At 42.8% G+C, this 24,894-nt stretch overlaps 1 protein-coding gene and 1 pseudogene across 3 annotated transcripts in view; both read right to left on the bottom strand.

The window, feature by feature from the left end:
- The window catches only part of GARRE1 (granule associated Rac and RHOG effector 1), a 96,563-nt gene that overhangs the window by 52,654 nt on the left and 19,015 nt on the right, over positions 1-24,894 (bottom strand). Inside the window, exons 2-3 of one of the 2 annotated variants that reach the window (XM_080645791.1) lie at positions 21,241-21,295; positions 8,171-9,439 (exon numbers count right to left, since the gene is read on the bottom strand). In XM_080645791.1, the coding sequence (XP_080501917.1) occupies positions 8,171-8,665 (495 nt within the window). In that variant the 5' untranslated portion in view covers positions 8,666-9,439; positions 21,241-21,295. The remainder of the gene's footprint in view (positions 1-8,170; positions 9,440-21,240; positions 21,296-24,894) is intronic. The other variant, XM_080645790.1, reaches the window with a different exon arrangement.
- On the bottom strand, positions 536-8,135 carry LOC308235247 (serine--tRNA ligase, cytoplasmic-like; annotated as a pseudogene). The gene is made up of 2 exons: positions 8,123-8,135; positions 536-2,041 (listed from the first exon to the last, which is right to left on the bottom strand). The product of its transcript is annotated as a serine--tRNA ligase, cytoplasmic-like (transcript).

The following is a 24,894-nucleotide window of genomic DNA, read 5'->3' as shown; positions in this document are numbered from 1 at the left end:
TTTTTTTTACTTGCTAAATCGAACAACTCTCTGTAGGAGGAAAAGCAAAAGTGAGTGTGGTTCCAGGTAGAGCTATGAGACAGGGCCTGGTGGAAGACTGCAGGCAAGTCCTAGCCTTCCCTCAGAGAGGCTTCATTACATGGTTTCCTCAGTCCTCAGTCCTAGGCCCATGCAAACAGTTACACTGCATTGTAAATAGCAGTTGGTTCCAGTTTTAGCAATGCAGCCAGATGGGCCAGGCCAGTGGTCGGCAAACCGCGGCTCACGAGCCACATGCGGCTCTTTGGCCCCTTGAGTGTGGCTCTTCCACAAAATACCATGGCCTGGGCGAGTCTATTTTGAAGAAGTGGCGTTAGAAGAAGTTTAAAAAATTTGGCTCTCAAAAGAAATTTCCATCGTTGTACTGTTGATATTTGGCTCTGTTGACTAATGAGTTTGCCGACCACTGGGCCAGGCGATGAGTGGGTATATCTGGCTTCCCTGCCCATAGGCAGGCTCTGGGATCCCAGCTGACAGAACTGGGAGGAAGGAATATTCAGGAATCGGTGACCTCCATGTTCTGCTGCTGGCTCTCCAAGGTGACATCTCTTGCTGCCCCTTTCTTTTTGCTGCCCTCATGCTGCTTCTTCGGTGGCTCCTGGTTAATGGGTGCAGGCTTCACAAAGAGAGCTGGAGACCTGGTGGCATAAACTCCTTCAACTTCTCGGGCACAATGATGCCCTTCTTCATCTGGTAGTTCTCCAGGATGGTGTAGATGAGGCGGGTTGTGGCACACATGGTAGCACTGAGCTTATGGATAAACTCCACCTTGTCCATCATCTTCTTGGTTTGCCCATATCGGATTCATGGCGGCGAGCCTGATAGTCTGTGCAGTTAGAACAAGAGACTAATTCACGGAAGGCTCCCAAGTGCGGAAAGTAAGCCTCCAGGTCAAGCTTCATACTGGCAGTGATTCAAAGAACCTGTGATAATATTCACGATGTGGTGCAGGATCCCCAAAGACGGGCAGAATTCCTCTGCGGTGGTGATCAACTTTTCAAACATCTCCCATGAATTCTTGTTATGTGGTGACGAGTAGACAAACTGATGGACTCAAAAGATGCCACAGGTGTCATAGCCAAGGAAGCCCACCTCTTGGCGAAAGCAGGTAGACAGACCAGCATACCTGATGGGCAAATCCTCTGACTCTAGCCACTCATTCCGGTGGAGAGCAGCGACGGGCTGCTTGGAGATGGCAATCAAGTATTTCTCATCATAGGAGTTGTCATCAGACTTTTCACTGCTTTTGCCAATCACCTTATAAAGTTCTTCAACAAACTGGATGAATTGTGCCACCTCCTGCATGACCTCTTTCCTCATGAAAAATGGGGTATAAATGGGAGTGTAGCCCTGACTTCCCAAAGTGCAAAGGGCATACTGGATGAGTGCCCGTTCTAGGAACACCAGGGCCCCCTTGACTCCCAGCCACCACTACCCCTTTTTTGCCTTCAAAGCAATGAACCATCACCACCAGGTCCATTTGCGAGTACTTCTTCTTGACATTATAATCACCTCAAATCCTCTCTACTTTGTTGTCCGCATCCTCATCGTTACCTGTGGGCACAGAGGGATGCAGAAGGTTTCCGATCTCTCAGAGGTTCTCAAACTGCTCTTCCTCTAGCTTTAATAGCTTGGCATCACACTTCAGGATGACTTCGTCAATGAGGAGTTGGGAGCTTTTTTGATCTGTGACACTTTCACGTTAGCTAAAGTGTCTGAGGTGAGATCATCGAGATTTAACACATTCTCCAGGATAGACTCATCATCTCCCACTATCTCTTTTTTCTTCATTTTCTCTCCAATTAATTTTCTTGCTGCATAGGTTCTTCAGCTTGTTCAAGTTGTCTGCTCAAAATCTGCATCTTTGCCACTCACCATCTGCCTTCACCAGCTGACCCACTAGTCCCAGGTCCTTGAAGCAGTTCTTTTGTGTCTCAGATGAGGGCTGGGTCCCCTCCTTTATCGACCCAAAACAAATCCAGATCCAATACTACCTTTCCTCCTCCCAGGTCAACATAAGAAGAAATGAAGATTGCAGCAAAGTAGTCAACCTAACTCTCCTTTAATTCAGGTACCTTCTACCTAATGTTTTTTAAGGTACTCGACTTGTTGAACAAATCAGGTCAACTGCCTGTAGAATATGCCACATTCTGGATTTGTGTGATTGCTTCCTTTTAGTATTGTATAACTTGTTCCACTATGTCTCACATTTCCTGTAGACTGGGAATTCATTCTAGAGGCTTGATTAGTTTGTTTTTCCCCCTTGGGGGGAGGGGCGAAGTACAAGAATATATTATAGGGGTGATGCTATGTGGTTCTTATCAGGAGACATGATCACCTGGTTCTATCATATTCAGTAATGCTGAGGTTGACAAATGGATTTGGCTGGGAAAGGGCTGATCCCTCCCTTATGAAGTTCCCCCTAGGACTTTTCACCAAATGGTTTTATCCTCTACTTCTAAATAGAAGAATCTCAGTATTATTCTGTGTGGTTTATTATAGTATATTTTGTATACTATATACATATAGTATACTGTAGAATATACTGCAGTATATTCTAAGTACTAGACAAAGTTTACCCTGAAAAACAGTCTGTCCCAGAGAGGCAGGGAAATTTGCTTAATTTCTTATGTTTCTCCTTTATATTAGTAATTTTCAGGATAATAAATTGGTTGCACAGCATGTCTTGACAAATCAACGTCAAAGGGTCCAGTCTCCCCAGAGTGGCATATGCCCTCTGGCTTCACTGGCTTCTACCCACATAGAATGTGCTGGTCAGACAGTAAATCTTGTTTGTTGTTCACAATTAAATTTAGAGACTCACTCAAATGCCAACTATTTAATTAGCTATAGGTTCTTCTAAAGGCTAAAATCTGAAGACAATTTAGATAATAGAAGATTCACCTCAATAAAAGAATAAGCCAAAAAGCGTTACTAGAAATTAGCAACAGCTTGAAAATGGATTCATACAAGCTTTTTATAAAGTGAACTACAGTTTTTGGTTAATAGCAGCAATTTGGATTTTCATGCAGTTAGGAAATATTTACTCCATAATCTGTTATGGAAGATCTACTAGTCAAAACAAAAAAAAAGTAATACTGAATCTTACTTTTAGGCAAAAAAACAAAAAACAAAACACACATACACAAAACCAGTATGCAAATTTAATTCCATTAAGATTAATGAACACCGCATTTTGAAATGAGCTTCTAATATTTTCCATTACTGTTATTCTACAGTATTTTTGGCATGCATCTATCCTAAATAAATGTTAATATGCCTGGATTAAGGTCATTAAGTCAGTCAGTACTCACAAATTATTTCCAACGGTTTCATAGGTAACCACATAGTATACAAAAGACATCTGTCAGTGCATCAAACTGAAAGCCAAGGTTCAATTACATAAAGATTTGATTTGCCCTAGCTGGTATGGCTCAGTAGGTTGGGCGTCATCCTGTGTATCTAAAGGATGCGGGTTCGATTCCTAGTCTGGGCAAATGCCCAGGTTTGCAGACTAAATCCCCAGTGGGGGGCTTGCAGGAGGCAGCTGATCAAAGGTTGATGTTAGCCCTACTCGGTTTGGCTCAGTGGATAGAGCGTCGGCCTGCGGACTGAAGGGTCCCGGGTTCAATTCAGGTCAAGGGCACATGCTCAGGTTGCAGGCTCAATCCCCAGTAGGGGGTGTGCAGGAGGCAGCCAATCAATGATTCTCATCATTTATGTTTCTCTCTCTCTCTCTCTCTCTCTCTCTCTCTCTCTCACTTTCCCTTCCTCTCTGAAATCAATAAAAAATATTTTTAAAAAATGGTTGATATTACACTCTCATGTCAATGGTTCTTTCACTTCCTCTCTCTCTAAAAATCAATAAACTATTCTTACAAATAAAGACATAAAGATTTGATTTACTAGTAAAGTCTGCCTACCCGTTTACAAGGTGGTAATACTTAGTCACTAAAAGTGCTGACAGATAAAATATAGTCCCCTTAAAGACATAAAACTCCTGGGAGATCTGTAGCTGCCCTGGACTTCTGGAATGCCTGTACAGAGCACCTGCCCAGGGGGCCAAGGTCTCCCAACAGTGAGGCCCCACCATGACACCAGAGCCCTGGAGCTGCCAAGAAATGAAGCAAGCAAAGGGAGATGTGGCATCACTGCTTCCTGCACAAGGACAGCAGATCCTGTCCTGCTGGCCTCCCTTTACCTTACTTTCAGAGGCTGACCTCTTTACCTTCTGACCTCATCCCTAGTACTCTCCCTTGGGCTCACTGTTTCAGCCACAATAGGTCCTTGTTGCTCTTCAAACAGTCAGGGTCACTCCTGCCTCAGGAACTTTGCACTAGCTGTTCTCTCTGCCTGGTGTTCTTTTTTTCCTGGTTATCAACAGGGTTTACTCCTTCAGGTCTTTACTCAAATGACACCTCTTCAGTGATGCCTTCTAACTGTCTTATCTAAGACTGCCGTCCTCTTATATCCATATATACAAAGGGAGGAATTTCTGTCTTATTCATCACTGTATCCTGTGCCTGAAACAGTACATGGCACAAAATAAAGGGTGCAATGGATATTTGTAGAATGAATGTGTAAATCACAAGTCCATTTGATTCTTTTATTTATATTTTCACTGAAAAAGTAATTTTACTTAAGACAAATGATAGATGTTTGTAAAGAGGTGGACATTTGTCACTTTCTAGTAAATAGAAAACCAAGTTATAGGGTTGCCTGTAATTCTTTAATATGAACTACATGTTTTAATTGAAAATGACCCTTAGTTAGGATAACACATTTCTAGGACAAATGAAACTGAGGTAGACAAAATCAAAGAGAAATCAGCCACTCAATCCAGCTAGCCTGGCATTTTACAAGAACACTGGAGTTAACACAATCATAAAAACCACTGGTGGAAATGCTGCTAAACTCAAAAAGAAAAGATACAGAGAGCTGGTCCCGCATAGTCTACCGCTAAAAAACATCTTGGTTGCATGTCAAAGCTTTGTACAAAGAAAAAATTCAATACAGAAAAGCATATTTTTCCTGAATTCACATTCCTGGACTGACGGTGTGAAACTTATACAAAGGAAATCCCATGAAGTACTCAATTAAGATCCTATTTCCCATTTTAGACAAAATTCTTTCTATATAATATAAACAACACATTTTCTATAAATCCAGTGAGGGAAAAGTGTCAATTGGCTGGCTTGTTCAAAGGTTCTCAGCTACTACAAGTGTATTCAATGAACCACTCCCCCCACACTCCTTTTTCATGGCCCCATTCTAGATGCAAGGCAAACAGAGCAGTAACTATTGGTGGAAAGGGAAGGTAATACTGCCAACTTACAACACCAAAAGGGAAGATAAAGAGGGGAAAGGGAGGCGCCTACCTCAGGAACCTGGAGAGAAATGAGCAGAGCAAATGTTCTGGGAATGGTAACTTTTTCCACCTAAAAGAGTTCCAGTTAGAAGAATAACTTGCACACATCTCTCTGATGTTGGTTTTGTACATATTATGCTCCATACTTCAGACAAAAGCTAAGAGTACCTTTCAAGCCATATTTGAAACAACAATAATAAATGATGATGATGGATACAGAGTTTTACACATACCACTTGCTTCTGATCTTCACAAGAACCCTGGAAGGTGGGTGGTAATTCCACTTTATAGATGGGCAAGCCGAGGCTTAGAGGTGCTACATTTGCTCAAAGCCATTCAGTCAGTAAGAAGCAGTGTTAAATTTTAAACCCAGATCTTCCGACTCCAGGACCCTTAACAAACTTTCACAGGCACTAACTCATAGACCATAGTTGCAACTCATTTATCCAACAATGAGACTGTGAAGGGTGAACCACCCAAGGTAAGGGGCAAAGTCACTGATGACAGGACTCACATATACCCAGCCTTGGCCCAGAGCACAAAGTAGGCAACTGCAGTTCAGGATCTGTCAATCCCAAACCTGGCTGTAAATAAGGGAACATTAGAAGCATGCTTGGGCACCTTCAGAGTGGGACAGTTGGATTGGTACTTTGTCTTAGGTTTAAAATGGTCAAGCAGCCCTAGCCGATTTGGCTCAGTGGATAGAGCGTTGGCTCATGAGGACTGAAGAGTCCTGGGTTTGATTCTGATCAAGGGAACATGCGTAGGTTGTGGGCTCAATCCCCAGTGTGGGGCATGCAGGAGGCGGCCCATCAATGATTCTCTCTTATCACTGATGTTTCTCTCTCTCTCTCCCTTCCTCCCTGAAATAAAATTTTAAAAAAAATGTATTTTAAAAAATAATTCTAGCCCTGGCTGGTGTGGCTCAGTTGGTTGGAGCTGTTGTCCCATACACCAAAAGGTCATGGGTTCGTTTCCTGGTCAGGGCACATACCTGGCTTGTGGGTAAGATCCCTGGTCCAGGAGCATACAGGAGGCAACTGATCAATGTTTCTCTCTCACATTGATGTTTTCTCTCTCTCTCCCTTCCTCTTTCTCTAAAAAAAATCAATAATAAAAAACATAAAAACTCTAGCAGTGACACTAATATAACAGATCAAGTTTAATAAATCATTTCTTAAATGAAGGAAAGGGTCATTTTTATTCTGAAATTTTTAGTCTAATCTTATAACTTAGAGCCACCTTAAAAGAGGGAGAATATTTCATTTTGAGTATCAAAGACCCTAAAAAATATCCTATATAATAAAAGGCTAATATGCAAATTGTCCCCTTGGGAATTCGACTGATCGGGAGTTTGACCACTTGCTATGATGTGCGCTGACCACCAGGAGGTGGCGTGGAACAAAGGAAGGCCCCACCCAGCAGCTGGAAGGCCCCGATTGGCCCTGATCGCCAGCCAGGCCTAGGGGCCCTACCCATGCACAAATTTCGTGCACCAGGCTTCTACTATCCAATAAGAATCAAATGCATCCAATTGTGAATAGCTGTGAATTTAGAATTGGAAAAATAATTTAAACGTGTGGAACTTTCCACAGTAAACAATGGTTCTATATAATGACAATTCACAAATAAAGCTCATAATCATAGTCTCTATCCTGTACTTTTAATAGTATCTTATCTGGAAATTCAGTTACAATTTGAATATTTAAAGAACATAAATATAGGTTGATTTGTTTCTTTAATAATCTTTTAACCTACTTAATTTGAAATGAAAACAATTCAGAACCTGGCACACAACACATTTTTTATAAGGAGAGAGTATCAATGGAAAGAGAATGAAGCCTGGCTAGTATTCTCAGTGGTTGAGCATCGACCTACAAACCAGGAAGTCACAGTTTGATTCCAGTCAGGGCAAATGCCTGGGTTGTGGGCTCAATTCCCAGTGTGGGGCGTGCAGGAAGCAGCTGATAGATGATTCTTTCTCATCATTGATGTTTCTCTCTCTCTCACTCTGTGCCTTCATTTCTGAAATCAATACTATATACATATACAGTATTTTTTTTTTTTTAAAAGAAAGAAAGAGACCCAGTCGGTTTGGCTCAGTGGTTGAGCATCGACCCCATTAACCAAGAGGTTACCAGTTCAATTCCCAGTCAGGGCACATGCCTGGTTATAGGCTCAATTCCCAGCAGGGAGTGTGCAGGAGGCAACCAAGAGATGTGTTTCTCTCTCATCAATACCTTCCTCTCTCTCTAAAATCAATAAAAAACATATTTAAAAAGAAAGGAAGGAAGGAAAGAAAGAAAGGAAGGGAGGGAGGGAGGGAGGGAAGAAAAGGAAAGGAGGGAGGGAAGAAAAGGAAAGAAGGAAAAAGCCCTCATTAGTTTGGCTCAGTGCAAAGAGTATCAGCCCTCAGACTGAAGGGTCCCAGGTTCTATTCTAGTCAAGGGCATGTACCTGGATTCCAGGCTCGATTCCAGGCTCAATCCCCGGCTCTGGTTGGGCACATGGGAGGCAATCAACAGATGTATCTCTCTCAGGTCGATGTTTCTCTCTCTATCTCTCCCTCTCCCTTCCACTCTCTAAAAATCAATGGGAAAGTATCCTCGGGTGAGGATACCAACAACAACAAAAAATTAAAAGAAACAAGAAAGGATGAAGACCATCATTACTTACGATGATTTGGAGGAAAACTAAGACAATATTCTCACTTACCTCTGGAATACATTTCCCTACCCAGTTATGACACAGAAGATACACTACCTCAATGTCCTGGAGACTGAATTCCTTCTGATCTGTAAAGTTTGCAGCCCCAGCACTAAGTTCCATCAGCATCTTGGCGATCTCGGGCTTTATGGCTGAAGTCAGCCGACTGGCTGCTTCCATGACATGCTCCTGCACATCTTTGAGCTGCATGGCTGCCTTGGAGTAGTGAGAGTTCCTGAACACAGTGCTGAAGAGATCTGTGAGGAAAGTACTGGCACGGCAGAAGACATTGAGGGCATCCAGGTACTTGGAGATGCCCTGCTGGATGTCGGCGATGGGAGTGGAGTGGGGCATGGCATGGTGGCAGCTACCTGCAGTGGTCAGACTGCCCAGGGGGGCAGTGGTGGCTGTAGATGCCAGGGGAGCACTCAGTGCTCGGCCCAGCTCAGGCATTGGGTATTGCTGGTGCTGTTGCACCTTCTGCTTGGACCCGCCAAGCAGGAAGCGCCGCTTGTAGTCCATTTTACTGTCCTGGGCACTGCAGCAATACATGCGGGAGAGGGAATTGTCCCAATGACTGTGAGTGAGTCAGGGTTCTGAGTCTTTTATCCCCAAAACTGTAGCTAGGTATAAAAATAGTGGAGTTCTGAAAATATAAGATTTAAAAAAGGCATTTCTATGAGGCAGGTGATCATGGGATCCAATATAGATGTGAGAAGGACAACAGGTTTATATAATTAATATTTTCAGTGTAGGCAGGACCTCTGACAAAAAATAAGTGTGTCCAAAATGCTGTATAAGAACTATTAGCATTCCACTCTCTTAAAAAGATATGCTTGAGAAAAATGCTTACCTATAATTGCTCTGCAAGAATATTTTGATACTTGTATTTACAATGGCAGAAAAATAACTTTAAAAATGTAATATAATAATGTATCTGTAATATACCAGAAAAGTTAGAAACCAAAAACCTACAAGCTGATCAACAGCAATTTAAAAAGCAGTACAGAATTACTTTACTCTAAGTTCTTAAGAAGGAAGATTAAATCCCTGCAGAATTTTGACAGAGCCTGCCTGACAAATCCATTTACCTGTAAAGCTTCTTTTGAATGCAAAAAAATGTCAAATTTTCTTTAATATTTTCTGAAAACAAGTTTTTGTTTTTTAAAAAATGGCATTTATTATAAGTCTTCTTTCCTTTTGTTTGCTGAGGTAGCGGTTTCCTTGTAACATTAATAAGAGGTGCTTCCAGACTGGGTTGGCCCTCAATTGTAAAGTCCAAAGCAAGAATACACAGATGTAATTGTAAGGCCTCTAAGTCATTTCCTGTAAGGGGGAAAAATAAGATAAAGTTAGGAAAGTTACAGGACAATGAGTAATTCTGGAACAATAACTTCTGAAATGCTATTATCCACAAAGGTGGACTACAAATGCATTAAGAAATCATATTTAGAACCTTACAAAACTAGGCACAACAGTGTGATTTGAACTATGACATGATGATTACTAGAAAATTCCTTGAGTTGTAGCACAAAAATAATGCAACAAGAAAAGTTTGATTCCACATCAACAACCCCAAAGCTAAGGTTAGTAAGTGATACATCGAGCAGGGCCTGAATTCATGTTGACAAGTACAGCACCCATAAAACTTTAAGGGGATTTGGGGAAGGGAGTGATGAGCAAAGACTGAGAGAAATCAGGAAGGTTCTTATGAAGAAAACTAGAGGCCCGGTGCATGAAATTCATGCATGGAGGGGGGGTCCCCTCAGCCCAGCCTGCACCCTCTCCAATCCAGGACATCCCTCTCACAATCTGGGACCACTGGCTCCTAACTGCTCACCTGCCTGCCTGCCTGATTGCCCCTAACTGCCCCCCTGCTGGCCTGGACACTCCCAACTGCCCCCCCCCCCCCGCCGGCCTGGTTGCCCCCAACTGCCCCACTCCCACCGGCCTGGTCACCCCTGTCTCCCCCGCAGCCTGGTCACCTCTTACTGCCGCCCCCCCTCCAGCCTGGTCACCCCCAACTGCCCCCCCTGCCAGCCTGGTTGCTCCACACAGCCTGCTGTTTGGTCACCCTCACTGCCCCCCCTGCTGGCCTGGTCGCCCCACGCAGCCTGCTGCTCAGTCATTTGGTCGGCCCCCACTAAACCCCCTGCTGGCCTGGTCACCCCACGCAGCCTGTTCAGTCATCCATTGGGTTGTTTCAATTGTGACCGTCACTTAGGCTTTTATATATATAGATGTTACTTTGATGTAGGCCTTGATTACAGGATATGTTGTGACAAGTGCAAAAGGGAAATGTGGGGCTAATCAGGTGAAAGGACCACCACAGCAAAGCAGGATGGCACAGAATCTAATCAGCATACCCCGCTGAACCAAAATGCAGCATACAGAAAGACAGAGCCTGGAGAAGTTAGTGGCTGGCAGGAGGTTTGCAGACAGGATGTTTTCATCCTCACTCAGGTACCAATTTCTCCTCCAGATGTTCAAAGGGAAACTTCTGAAGAACCCCTGACTCTGGATAGGTTCAAATAACAATGTCTGGACATTTCTGGTTGTAGTTACCAATACCTAGTGTATCAGTAGTGTAATTCTCACACAGCTAACAGCAGGGTTCACACTTGCCTGAACTATCTGTTCTCCCAAACATAACAATAGTTCAAATATATTTAGCCTATATTAAACTTCCAACTTGTATGATGTCTCCATATAGTTTGGTCTACTTATTGATAACTAGGTTTTTCTTTCTTTCTAGTTTCTTTATTTTGTAGATAAAAATAAATACAAGTCATACTTAGTCGCTCATTATGGCCAATATACCATGCCTCCTTTATGGTTCTGTGATGGCATAAGGAACCTAGAAAGGTAAGTATGTTAAACAACAAAAGATGAGAAAAGTGCTATACTCTAAAAGTATAGCAACCCTAGGCTGGCCAGTGTGGCTCAGTGGTTGAGCATCAACCTATGAACCAGGAGGTCATGGTTGATTCCTGGTCAGGGCACATGCCCAGGTTGTGGGCTCGATCCCCAGTGAGAGGCGTGCAGGAGGCAGCCAATCAACGATTCTCTCTCATCACTGATGTTTCTCTCTCCCTCTCCCTTTCTGAAATCAATAAAATAAAAAAATCTTATATAATAAAGAGGTAATATGCAAATTGATCCTCATACCCTCACACAAGATGGCCGCCCCCATGTGGTCAAAGATGGCCACCACAAGATGGCCAGCAGGGGAGGGCAGTTACGGCCGACCAGGCCGGCAGGGGAGGGCAGTTAGGGGTGACTAGGCCAGCAGTTGGGGGTGACCAGGCCAGCAGTTGGGGGCGACCAGGCCGGCAGGAGAGGGCAGTTGGGGGCGACCAGGCCAGCAGGGGAGGGCAGTTGGGGGTTACCGGGCCAGCAGGGGAGGGCAGTTGGGGGCAATTGAGCCAGCAGGGGAGCAGTTAGGCGTCGATCAGGCTGTCAGGGGAGTGGTTAAGGGAGTGATCAGGCTGGCAGGCAGGCGAGCAGTTGGGAGCCAGCAGTCCTAGATTGTGAGAGGGATGTCCAAGGGGTCCCAGATTGGAGAGGGTGCAGGCTGGGCTGAGGGACACCTCCCACCAGTGCACAAATTTTGTGCACCGGGCCTCTAGTAAATAAAAGTATAGCAACCTTATTCCAGCTAGCATGTCTATTAAACTCAACTGGCCACCAACTGTAACTCTGTGTTGAAGAGAACCTTCATTCTTAAAATCTCATAAACTTTTCAGGAAATAACATATCAAATAGCTACTTGTAAGAAATATGCTCCCAAGTATTCTTTCTTTCCAATTCATGGCAATGAAGCCATCATATCTATCTCTACCCAAGGGCTCCATTATAATCAATGTGGCTTTACAAACTCTAATGTACAATAGAAGTGCTCAACAGGAATGCTGAAAGAGGAAGGCTGTTTACATGAACCCTGAGTGGTCTGTGAATGAGAAACCATCATCTTGAGTTGGCCATAGGGAGCCTTGAACAACCCTTCTTTGTTCTGTGTTATACATTAGTGCCTCTGGCTCTGAAAGTCCACCCCATTACTCAGCCAGATGGTCCTAGAAGGCCAAGTAAGAACCATATACTTATCTAATTTTTTAAAAAGCATCATAAACTTCTTTTTTCATGTTACATGTTTCCAAGATTTATTTAAATGAAACTTAAAAATATACTACTTCACCAAATTCATCTACAAATTCAATGCAATCTTTATAAAAATTTGAACTTTTTAAAAAGAAATGGGCAAACTAACCCTAAAATCATATGAGAATGCGAAAGACCCAAGATGACCAAACAAATATTGAAAAAATATGTTGGAGGACTTACACGTCCTGATTGGAAAACCTACTTAAAGCTATAGTAATCAAGATAGTGGACTACTGGTATAAGGAAAGATATATATTTTTTAGAATTGAGAGTTTAGAATAAACCCAAATATCTATTGTTAACCGATTTTAGGCAAGGGTGCCAATTCCATTCAATTGGAAAAGAACAGTCTTTTTCAATAAATGGTGCTGGGACTAGATATCCACTTGCAAAAGAATGAATAAGGAACACTATCTTATATCATAAAACTTAACTCAAAAATGAATCTAAAACATAAATATAAGAGTTATAACTGTAAAACTCAGGAAAAAAAACAGGTAAATCTTTGACTAGGCAATGGTTTCTTAGACATGACATCTAAAGCACAAACAATATAAGAAAAAATAGATAAGTTGGACTTCATAAAAATTAAAAATGCTTATACATCAAAGGTTAATCTCTATCAAGGTAAACAGACAACTCACAGAATGGTAAAAAATATCTTTAAATCATATATCTGGTAAGTATCTCTTATCCAGAATATATAAAGAACTCTTAAAATTCAACAATAAAATTACAAATACCCAATTAAAAGATGGATAAAGGGTTTGAATAGACATTTCTTCAAACGTATAAAACTGTCCAATAAGCAAGTAAAAAAATGCTCAACATGACTAGTCATTAGAAAAATACAAGTCAAAACCACAATAAGACACCATTTCACACAACACTAGAATGACTACAATAAAAACAAAACGGAAGTTAAGTTTAGGCGAGAATATAGAAAAAAATGGAGCCTTTGTACATTGCTGGTGGGAATGCAAAATGATGCTGCCACTATGAAAAGCAGTCTGGCAGTTCCTCAAAATGTTAAACAGAGAACTGCCATATGACCAAGCAATTCTACTCTCTTCTTTTTTTTTTTTTTTAAGAGAGATCAAGCAAGCAAGGGGGAAGGATGGAGGGAGGGAAAAGAGAGAGAAAGAGATTTGTTGTTCCACTTGTTTATGCATCCATTGGTTGCTCCTTGTATGTGCCCTGACAGGGGATCGAACAAGAAACTTTGGCATATAGGGACAACACTCTAACCAACTGAGCTACCAGGCAGGGCAAGCAATTCTACTCCTAAGAAGCCAGACACATGAAGCCACATATATGATATGATCCACTGACATGAAATGTCCAGAATAGACAAGTCCACAGAAACAGAAAGTAGATTTGTGGAGTAATTGCTAATGGGTTTCTTTATGGGAGGTGATGATAAGATTCTGAAGTTGGATAGCTGGAATGGGTGCACAACTCTGAATATACTAAAACACATATGGTTCGTGACATATTATTTCATCTTTCATTTCCATTTTCCCTATGTAACTTCTTATTTAACAGCAAAAGGCACAAAATTCCTTCGTAAATAAAAACAAGTACATAAAAATCAATTTCCCAGGGATACATCTAATGTTAGACCTAGTTTCCTTTTCATATTCAACTAGAAATCTGTACTTACTAGTAAATGCTGCTATCCAGACCCTGTCCCTTCAAGATCATAATTTAAGCCCTTCAATTTCCAGATGAGGAGGAGAAAATGTCAGGATACTATATGTCTTGCATATACCACACAGTGTCAAAATCAAACTTGGGTATCTTGAGTCTCACAACTCCAAACACATACATAAACGTTCTGTTCTGAACTACCCAGACTGGAGATAAAATAAGCTAAGCTGCAGTCACAGAACCTTAAACGAGTGGCCTAACCCAGTAAAGACTTATTTCTTGCTCACATGAAGTTCAATGTGGGTCTGGCAGCCCTTCTTCAACTTGTAGGGGACATCATTAGAACTTGTGTTCTCCTGAATCACCTTAGCATTAAAAAAAGGAAACGCATACCCATTCTTTACTGCTTTCCACTAAAGTGACACACATCATGAGACCCAAAATGGTAAACGCCAGTACTCGCCACTTCCCACAACCACATCAAAATTACAACTAAGCCGAAACTGGTTTGGCTCAGTGGATAGAGCGTCGGCCTGCGGACTGAGGGGTCCTGGGTTCGATTCCGGTCAAGGGCACGTGCCTTGGTTGCGGGCACATCTCCAGTGGGAGGTGTGCGGGAGGCAGCTGATCGATGTTTCTCTCTCATCGATGTTTCTGGCTCTCTATCCCTCTCCTCTCTCTTCCTCTCTGTAAAAAATTAATAAAATATATATATAAAAAAAATTACAACTAAAATACAAAAAAACCATCATTCAGAACCACTTGAAATCTGGCTGAATGGAGGTCCTAACAGAGAAGTGGAGAAGAAGGCACATTGAGATTGGTAGGAGGAGTGGAGGTGCTGAACGGGCTGGTCCAAGACTAATGTGTGGTATTTTTTTAATTGGGAGTGATATCTCCAAGACCTCCCATGAGAAGCAGGGGCATCCCAGCCCCACACCAGCCCCCAGTCCAGGGTTCCAGAGCTGGGAAGAGAAGTCCCCATAACTTCGGACTATAAAAACCAGCAGGGATTGTGGCTGAGTGACAGAGGCTGCTCTTGAAGAGATGGTGCATGAACTTACACAGTCCTGCTTCTTCTGAGCTCCAGTGCCAGGTGGTGATTTTGGAGGCATCGAGGGACATATGGGGAGGAACTGGACTATCTGGCATCGGGGCAGGAACTCAGGAGCAGATTTCTCCCAGACAGAGGTGCTCGCAGGGGTCATTGTTCCTGCACTGGGACCTCCCCATAACAGGTAGCCATATCTGAGTTTCCATCAGCATGGCCCACACACACTGTTCGCTCTGCCCTGGTAATTCCCTGAGACCCCGCCCCATCCAATTTGCAGCCCCACCCAAGCTTTTCCATATAAATGACCTGCCCTTGCTCAGGCTTCAGACTTTGCTAAAATCTCTCAGACAAGCAGCAGCTGGTGTCAGCATGCCACAAACCTATCAATAAAAGGTCCAAGACCTGGCACTAGCATCAGCCTGCCTTGCTTCATAGCTGAGCCTCGCCTGGGCACTTCTTAGCCCAAAACAAGTGGCAGCTACTAGTATCTGCAAACCTCTCTGTAGCTCCTGCTGGGTGGCCTCAGGCAGTGGCTGACTTTGGACTTCTTGTGAGGCCTCAAAGCCAGTGCACCCAGTGGACAGTTTCAGACCACTCCAAATTGCAACTCTACACATACACAAGTGACACACTCAAGGGGGCAGACTCAGTGAGCACCAAAGACCCACTGAAGCAAGTCCTGCTCCATAGGGGTATCTCTTGTACAGCAGCTCTTCCATTGTAGTTGCAGCTGATCCTCATAGCCAATTGGCCTGGAGGTCAATTCCTCCCAATGACACCAACAGCAATTAAGGCTCAACTACAACAAGACTGTACACACATGGGTGCACCTAGAGTGCCCAGCTCAGGTGACTGCAGAGGCTGAGCCACTGGGTCCTACAGGACACCTAATACACAAGACCACTCTACCAAATCCAGAAGACATAACAGATCTACCTAATACATAGAAACAAATGCAGGAAACAGCCAAAATGTGGAGACAAAAAAACATGTCACAAATGGAAGTAATAGAAACAAGCAAACTAGTGGATACAGAGTTCAAAACAATGGTTATAAGGTTACTCAAGGATTTAATGAAAGCTTCAAGGGACTTAATGAGAACCTCAAGGGATTTAGTGAGACTTTTAAGAATCTTATTGAGAATGTCAAAGACATGAAAAAGGACCAGTCAGAAATTAAGCATACACTAAATGAAATAAAGAATAATTTACAGGGATTCAATAGTAGAGTAGAGTATTCTGAGAATCAAATCAACAATTTGGAATATGAGGAAGAAAAAAATACCCAATCAGAAGAGCAAAAAGAAAAAAGAATTAAGAAAATTAAGATCGTGTAAGGAGCCTTTGGGACAACTTCAAAGGTTCTAACATTCGCATTATCGGGGCGCCCAAAGGAGAAGAGAGAGAGTAAGATATTGAAAACCTACTGAAGAAATAATGACAGAAAACTTCCCTACCTGGTGAAAGAAATAGACTTACAAGTCCAGAAAGCACAGAGCATCCTAAAGAAGAGGAACCCAAAGAGGACCACACCAAGACACATCATAATTAAAATGCCAAGAGTTAAAGACAAAGAGAGAATTTTAAAAGCAGCAAGACAAAAGCAGTTAGTTATCTGCCAAGGAGCACCCATACGACTGTCAGCTGATTTCTCAACAGAAACTATTCAGGCCAAAAATATTCAAAATGATAAACAGCAAGGACCTACAACCAAGATTACTCTACTCAGCAATCATTTAGAATTGAAGATCAGATAAAAATTTCACAGACCGCCCTAGCTGGTTTGGCTCAGTGGATAGAGCATTGGCTTGTGGACTAAAGGGTCCTGGGTTTGATTCCAGTCAAGGGCACATGCTTGGGTTGCAGGCTTGATCCCCAGCAGGGGGCATGCAGTAGGCAGCCATCAATGATTCTCTCCCATCATTGATATTTCTATCTCTCTCTCCCTCTCCCTTCCTCTCTGAAATCAATAAAATAATATTTTTAAAAAATTTTTCACAGACAAGAAAAAGCTAAAGGAATTCATCACCACCAAACCAATATTACATGAAATGTTGAAGGGTATTCTTTAAGAAGAGGAAGAAGGAGTAGGAGGAGAAAAAAGGTAAAAAATCTGAACAATATAATGGCAATAAATACATATCTACAATAACTGAATCTAAAAATAAAAATAAATGAACAAGAAATCTAATGAAAAAAGTAAACTGATAAAAGAGAATCAGATGCATGGAAATATAGAACAGACTGATAAATCTGAGAAGGAAAGGATGAGGGATATGTGGGAAGAGATTAATCAAAGATCTTATATGCATACTAGAGGCCCGGTGCACAAAATTCATGCACGGGGCGGGGAGAGGGGTCCTTCAGCCCGGCCGGCCCCCTCTCATAGTCCAGGAGCCCTTCAGGGGATGTCCTCCTCTGCGGGAGGAGACCGGGATGATTAGGGTAAGGCGCTGCCTCCATCACCCCGCTGCTGCAGCCACTGCAAGCCACCGCAGCTGCAGGCCCTTGGCCCTCACTTCGCTTCTTAGCGCTGGCCCTGCCCCCTGCCCACTGGTGGGTGGGGAGCCATCTGGGGCCAGGTCGGCTAGGGGAGGGGCTGTGGGAGGTTGAGGCACAGCAGGTTGCACCCCGTCCAGCCTCTGCAGAGGCCTGGTGCCTGGACCGGGCCCACACTGCTGCCTCTGTGGCTGCCTTTGCAGAAGGGGCAGCACTGGGACTGGGCTGCACCGCGGCCTGTCCCGCGCCACCTTTGCAGAAGGGGGCGTGGTGCCGCCTTCTCGCTGGCTCTGCAAAAGCGGCTGCTGGACCAGTGGTGCCCCCGCCCCACTGCACAAGCGCCAGTCCCACCCACCTCTCCCACGTGGCAGCAGCCTAGGCCCTCGCAGCCACTGTGGCTTTGTCCAGATGGACGCTTGGAAGACGTCCGCCCTGATTAGCTGATTAGCATATTACCCTTTTATTAGTATAGATATGCATTACCTATGGACACAGACAATAGGATGGTGAAGGCCTGGGGCAGGGTGGTGTGTGGTGGAGGAGGGCAACGGGGAGGGGGTAAAGGAGGACATTTGTAATATTCTCAACAATAAAGATTTTAAATAAGTAAATAAAGTGACACACATCATTTCCCCTCAAAGCCCTTTGGCCAGAATTAGTCACTCAGTGCCAATGTAACTACAAGAGAAGCTGGGAAATGTAGGGTGAGATATGGAATAATAAGTAAGCATTACAGTTGGCCACAGCTGTCCACCCAGGCTCAGCAGTGTGTTGCAAAGTCCTAACCAGACGGCAAAAGCAATTCTGATTCCACCATAGAGAGGCTGAATTGTAATGTGGCCTCCACAGTTGCTTTCCAGAGGTCAGGTGATTCTTACACAGGCTGCTCTAGGGCCTGTTTTTTTTTTTGTTGTTGTGTGTATGTATGTGGCGTGAAGTAGTGAAGCACGGAGGAGGAATAGGTCAGATTCCCTTGAGAAATTGATGGAAGAACACTCCTTAGTCAAATATATATCCAAACCATCCAAGTTTCCATTCATTTTTGGCACTGGATTCCCAGGTGAAGAACTACCTGCCCTTGACACTCCTTGTGCTTCCCTTCCCTTACATAGAGCTGCAGGCAACAGGTGACTTCATGAAAACTGAGCCTCATTTTCTGCATCTAGTGGTGACCCAATAGATAACCAAGCAGCAGAGGCCTAAGGTTCAGGCTAATGGGTTAAGGAGAATCAAAGGAAAATACACTTGGGACCCTTTGCACCCAATACCACTCACTACCTTATTCTCAAGGTATGGTCTTTATATCATGAGCATCAGAACTGAATTGTCCAGGACCAAAGGTGTACTGGCACTTGGTTAAGTCTGTCTCTATCAGTGTACAGGGGTGGTCCTAACGGCCACTAAATATATTATTAAGAATGGAAACTTTAGCCGAAACCGGTTTGGCTCAGTGGATAGAGCGTCGGCCTGCGGACTGAAAGGTCCCAGGTTCGATTCCGGTCAAGGGCATGTACCTTGGTTGCGGGCATGTCCCCAGTAGGGGGTGTGCAAGAGGCAGCTGATCGATGTTTCTCTCTCATCGATGTTTCTAACTCTCTATCCCTCTCCCTTCCTCTCTGTAAAAAATCAATAAAATATATTTAAAAAAAAAAAGAATGGAAACTTTATTTTTTTTTTAAATCCTCACCCACGGATATGTTTTTTATTTATTTTAGAGAGAGAAACATCAACGTGAGAGAGAAACATTGATTGGTTGTCTCCCATACACACTCCAAACAGAGACTGAAACTGCAACCTTGATGGATATGTGCCCTGCAAGTTTTTCACAAGATGCCATATTAATATTAACCTTATTAAGACTAGGATGAAAACAAAGAAGCCAATGAAAACCAATCATGGCTGAAGGACTTCCCGATATTAGAACCAGAATACCATTCTTAATGGAATGACTATTAAAATGCAGATTCCTGGCAATGGCCAGTGTGGCTCAGTTGGTTGGGCATCATACCACACACCAAAAGGTCTCGGGTTCAGTTCCCAGTCAGGGCACATGCCCGGGTTGTGGGCTCCACCCCTGGTAGGAGGTATGCAGGAGGCAGCCAATTGATGTTCCACTCTCACATCAATGTTTCTCTCTCTCCTCCCATCTCTCAAAACCAATAAAAATATTTTTTAAATTCAGATTCCAGGGGTACAATCCAAACCTAAAGAATCAATCTTTGGGGGTAGGAGCAGATACATGTTTCAAAATCTTTCCAGGTGATTCTGTTGCATGCTATAATTTGAGAACCAAAATACTCAGTTGAAAACCTGCTGAAAGCAACAAGGATTGAGAGCACCTTAGCATGGACACCTGAAGATACTGACCACATGAATACCATTTAATGCAACTCAGGTATTTCACCAATATTCCTATACATTCAAGAATCCAGAAAGGATCTCACCATGGGGTCACAGTTTGATTCCCAGTCAGAGCACACATCTCTGGGTTGTGGGCTCAGTCCCCAGTGGGGGGTATGCAGGAGGCAGCTGATCAATGATTCTCTCTCATCATTGATGTTTCCATCTCTCTCTCCCTCTCCCTTCTTCTCTGAAGTCAATAAAAACATTTTTAAAAAAGTGATATATCTAGGTACTTAGGTACATATTTGTGTGCACTTTAAACTTTAAAAAATTTTAATATGTTTTTATTAGAGAGAGGAAGGGAGAGGGATAGAGAGATACAAACATCAATAACGAGAGAGAATCACCATTGGCTGCCTCCTGCACACCCTGCAACTGGGGCACATATCCTGACCAGGAAACGAACTGTGACTTTCTGGTTCATGGGTTGATGCTCTATCACTAAGCCACACCAACCAGGCTGATACATCACTTAAAAAAAAAAATTCTTCTGCCCTTGCCAGTGCACAAAGATGTCACGGGTTCGATTCCTGGTCAGGGCACATGCCCTGTTTGTGGCCTTGATCCCCAGTGGGCAGGAGGCAGATGACTGATGTTCCTTTCTCACACAGATGTTTCTCTTTCTCCCTCTCCCTTCGTCTCTCTCTAAAAATCATTAAAATATATATTTTTAAAAATACAATAAATGAAGTTCTTGTCAATGCTGTCTTACTGTATTTTTAATGCTTCCGACACCCCGTATTTTCCTGCCTGAAGGGCTAAGACATGTTTGTAAGTTTTACTGCTGCCTGAGATTCTCAAACACATAGCAAAAAAGGACACTTTAGTAGATGTTACATCTTTTTTTTTTTTTAATATATTTTATTGATATTTCACAGAGAGGAAGGGAGGGGGATAGAGAGCTAGAAACATCGATGAGAGAGAAACATCGATCAACTGCTTCCCGCACACCTCCCACTGGGGATGTGCCCGCAACCAAGGCACATGCCCTTGACCGGAATCGAACCCGGGACCCTGCAGTCCGCAGGCCGACGCTCTATCCACTGAGCCAAACCGGTTTCGGCAGATGTTACATCTTTTCAACACCACAATAACTTGCAAAAGTTCTCATATTAAAATTAAATTCAAAATTGATTACATCATTTAAAATAAAGCATTCCATTCTGCAATCAAAGTGATCAGCAATTTCTATTTCAAACAACGAAGAACATGCTACATGAAGTTTAAGTAAAGAGGGTTTTCTTATATCCATAACTGATAAGATATAAAAAGTGGTCATCCTAAGAAAATCGGAAGGACTTCCCTTTAGAGAGTACAGTGGATAAGGTGGCCTTGGGTGAGATCCTGGCTCTGCCACTTACCAGCTATGTGACCTTGGGCAAGTTCTTTAACCTCTCTGTGCCTCAGTTTCATCGTCTGCAAAATAGATATAATAACAGTAACTACTGTTATTGAGTTAAATTTATACATATAAAGAAAGCACTTAGAATCATGTCTAGCACATAGGAAGCACTATATATTTGACCTCATTATTATCATTCCCACACAATAAGGCCTTGCTACCTCTGCTTTTCTAGAAAAAAGTTTCTAACAAATAAGAAAGGTCTTGTAAAGCCACCCAATCCCTGAACTGAGTCTATGTATGTATCCTAGGGCAGGCAGCATCAAGCTTTAGTGAAGTGATAGCTATAATCTGTCAACACAGACAACAAATTTTAAATCCATTCCAGTTATTGAGCCAACAGACAAAATGGAGCGAAAAGCAGTCCTGTTGACAGCAATGGTATGGCACAAAGTAGCCTCATTTTAAGATGACCAGTTAAATTAATAGTCTCATGCACTTACCTACCCACCCTCCCCAAATCCCAATGAGATAATAATAAAGACGTTTGAAAAAGGGAATCACAGCATAATAGTAATAAAAAGGGCTGAGGGTATAGTCTATTTTAATGCTGGCCACTTTCTAGAAGATGGAGAGAAATACTGGTAAGTTAATCATATGACAAGACAGACCAGAGCAGAGCTGGACACTTCCCAGAACATGCAGTCAAATGTGGGCAGAAAAGCAGAGCCTCTTTTCCTGGCAAAGCTGGGTAACTACCCCATTTTGAGTGAGCAGGTACAGAAATCAAGAGTGGGAAATAGGTTCATCTATCTGATCTCCTCCATACTTCTCACTCTGATCAATGAATCAGTCAACTCATCTTGGAAGAACAGGAACCTCTTGCCAATTCCTACATTATCAGCTCATTTCTTCATTGACAAGGATCACCAGATAGTGAAAGAAAACCAAAAGGACCAAAAGACAACTAAGATGAAAAGCAGGTCATAACTTTGTTAGCTTAGTGTCTACATATCGATTGAAGGTAATTATAGAGAATATTTATTGGATCCAGGGATTGCATTTTGAAATCATTTTAATTATATTTTCTGAAGTGCTCAATGTAAAGTATATAATTTAAAAAAACACATTATTTTTAAAATTAAAAAAGCTCTGGCTGGGTGGCATAGTTGGTTGGAGTGTCTTCCTGTACACCAAAAAGTGGCGGGCTCAATTCCCGGTTAGGGCACACACCTGGTTGGGGCGCATATGACAGATGTTTCTCTCTCTCTCTCTTTTTTCCACGCTTTTAAATTTTTTTTAATTGATTTCAGAGAGGAAGGGAGAGGGAGAGAGAGACAGAAACATCAATGATGAGAGAGAGGCATTGATTGGCTGCTTCCTGCACAGGGATCGAGTCTGTAACCCAGGTATGTGCCCTAACTGGAAATTGAACCCTGACCCTCCTGGTTCTTAGGTTGATGCTCAACCACTGAGCCATGCTGGCTGGGCCTTTTCCACTCTTTCTAAAGTCAATAACCATATCCTCGGGTGAGGATTAAAAAAAAAATCATATCAGACCCCAGAAAAAAACTATTTTAGTCCTAGAAAAAAATCTGAAAAGAAATTCTAACTGACATCTACAAAGAGGTTTGAGAAGAAAAATCACAAAGGAAGCAGAAATCAGGAAAGAATTATTGGAAATAAGAAATATGACTGCCAAGATGAAAAACAAGGAAAGAAATAAAATGGGAGTGGAGTAGGGTATAGGACAGCCTTGGGCAAACTACAGCCCGCGGGCCGGATCCGGCTGTTCTATCCGGTTCTCTTGCTCTCCCCTCCGCTCCTTTACTTTGAATTTATATTAGTTCACACAAACACTCCATCCATGCTTTTGTTCCGGCCCTCCGGTCCAGTTTAAGAAGCCATTGTGGCCCTCGAGTCAAAAAGTTTGCCCACCCCTGGTATAGGAGATACACACACACAAACACACACACACTTGTCTATATTTTTTAAAATGAAGCAACGGAAAAATAAACCAAAACCAATAAAAATGTTTTCCTATGAGGTATAGAAAGGAACAAAAGCAGGGAAGGAAGCCATACTTCTCTCAATCTACCTGGCTTTATAGCTTTATTAGAGGTCCGGTGCACAAATTTGTGCACCAGTGGGATCCGTCAATCTGGCCTGCGGGATTGGGCTGAAACTGGCTCTCCGACATCCCCCGAGGGGTCCCGGATTGTGAGAGGGCACAGGCCAGGCCTAGGGACTCCACCGGTGCAGGATTGGGGCCAGGGAGGGACTCGGAAGGTTGGCCAACCAGGGAGGGGCCACGGGAGGGCTCCAGGGCATGTCTGGCCTGTCTCGCTCAGTCCCGATAGGCTGGACCCCAGCAGCAAGCTAACCTACTGGTCAGAACGTCTGCCCCCTGATGGTCAGTGCACATCATAGTGAGCAGTTGAGCGGCCTTAGCATATAATTAGCATATTATGCTTTGATTGGTTGAATGGCCGACCGGACACTTAGCATACTAGGCTTTTATTATATAGGATCTTTAGAACCATGTAAATACTGAATATAACTTTTAAAAAGTAAATTTTAAAAAATCCCTAAAGCCCTAGCCTGTTTGGCTCACTGGATAGAGCGTCAGCCTGGGGACTGAAGGGTCCCAGGTGCGATTCCGGTCAAGGGCATGTGCCTTGGTTGCGGGCACATCCCCAGTAGGGGGTGTGCAGGAGGCAGCTGATCGATTTTCTCTCTCATCTATGTTTCTAACTCTCTATCCCTCCCCCTTCCTCTCTGTAAAAAATCAATAAAAATATATTAAAAAAAAAATCCCTAAAAAGAAAAAAAACAGACAAATGAACCCAACCTATTTATCAAGAAGATTTGTGTCACCAAAACCGGTTTGGCTCAGTGGATAGAGTGTCGGCCTGCGGACTGAGGGGTCCCAGGTTCGATTCCGGTCAAGGGCACGTAACTTGGTTGCGGGCACATCCCCAGTGGGAGGTGTGCAAGAGGCAGCTGATCGATGTTTCTCTCTCATCGATGTTTCTAGCTCTCTATCCCTCTTCCTTCCTCTCTGTAAAAAATCAATAAAATATATTTAAAAAAAAAAAAAAAAAAGAAGATTTGTGTCAAGTAAACAGTGTTTTGACTGTACCTCTCTGATGTTATTGTCAACAAAGAAGAGACAGATATGAAATAAAATAAAAATTCTTTAATTCTTTATCTGAATTTGAAATATCAGTCTGAAATCATGATTTTTTTTTCTTTCCAAAAAAATACATACTTTACAGAAAAGACCTAGAATTCACATCCCAATTGCAACAAATGCCCCTAATACAATTTCCCACCAAAAAGAATCAGAGTTCCTTACAGTACAGAAATGGCTGATTCTAGATCTCAGGCTAAAAACAAAAAGCCCTAGAATTCTTATCTGGCCAGATCCAGGGAATCCATCTAATACTATCTCGTTTGTGTCAAAAGGACCTAGAGTCAACCTGAAGAAAAAGCTCTATAAATGGCCAATAATGAGACAATTTAAGCATCAAAAAGAATAACTTTTCAGGAGAAAAATTCAGAAAATATATAAAAATTAATGAATTTTGCCCTAACCGGTTTGGCTCAGTGGATAGAGCAGGGGTGGGCAAACTTTTTGACTCAAGGGCCACAATGGGTTCTTAAACTGGAT

This window comes from Plecotus auritus (genome assembly GCF_963455305.1).
Source record: "Plecotus auritus genome assembly, chromosome: 10".
NCBI lineage: Eukaryota > Metazoa > Chordata > Mammalia > Chiroptera > Vespertilionidae > Plecotus > Plecotus auritus.
This window is presented reverse-complemented; position numbering and strand designations above follow the sequence as displayed.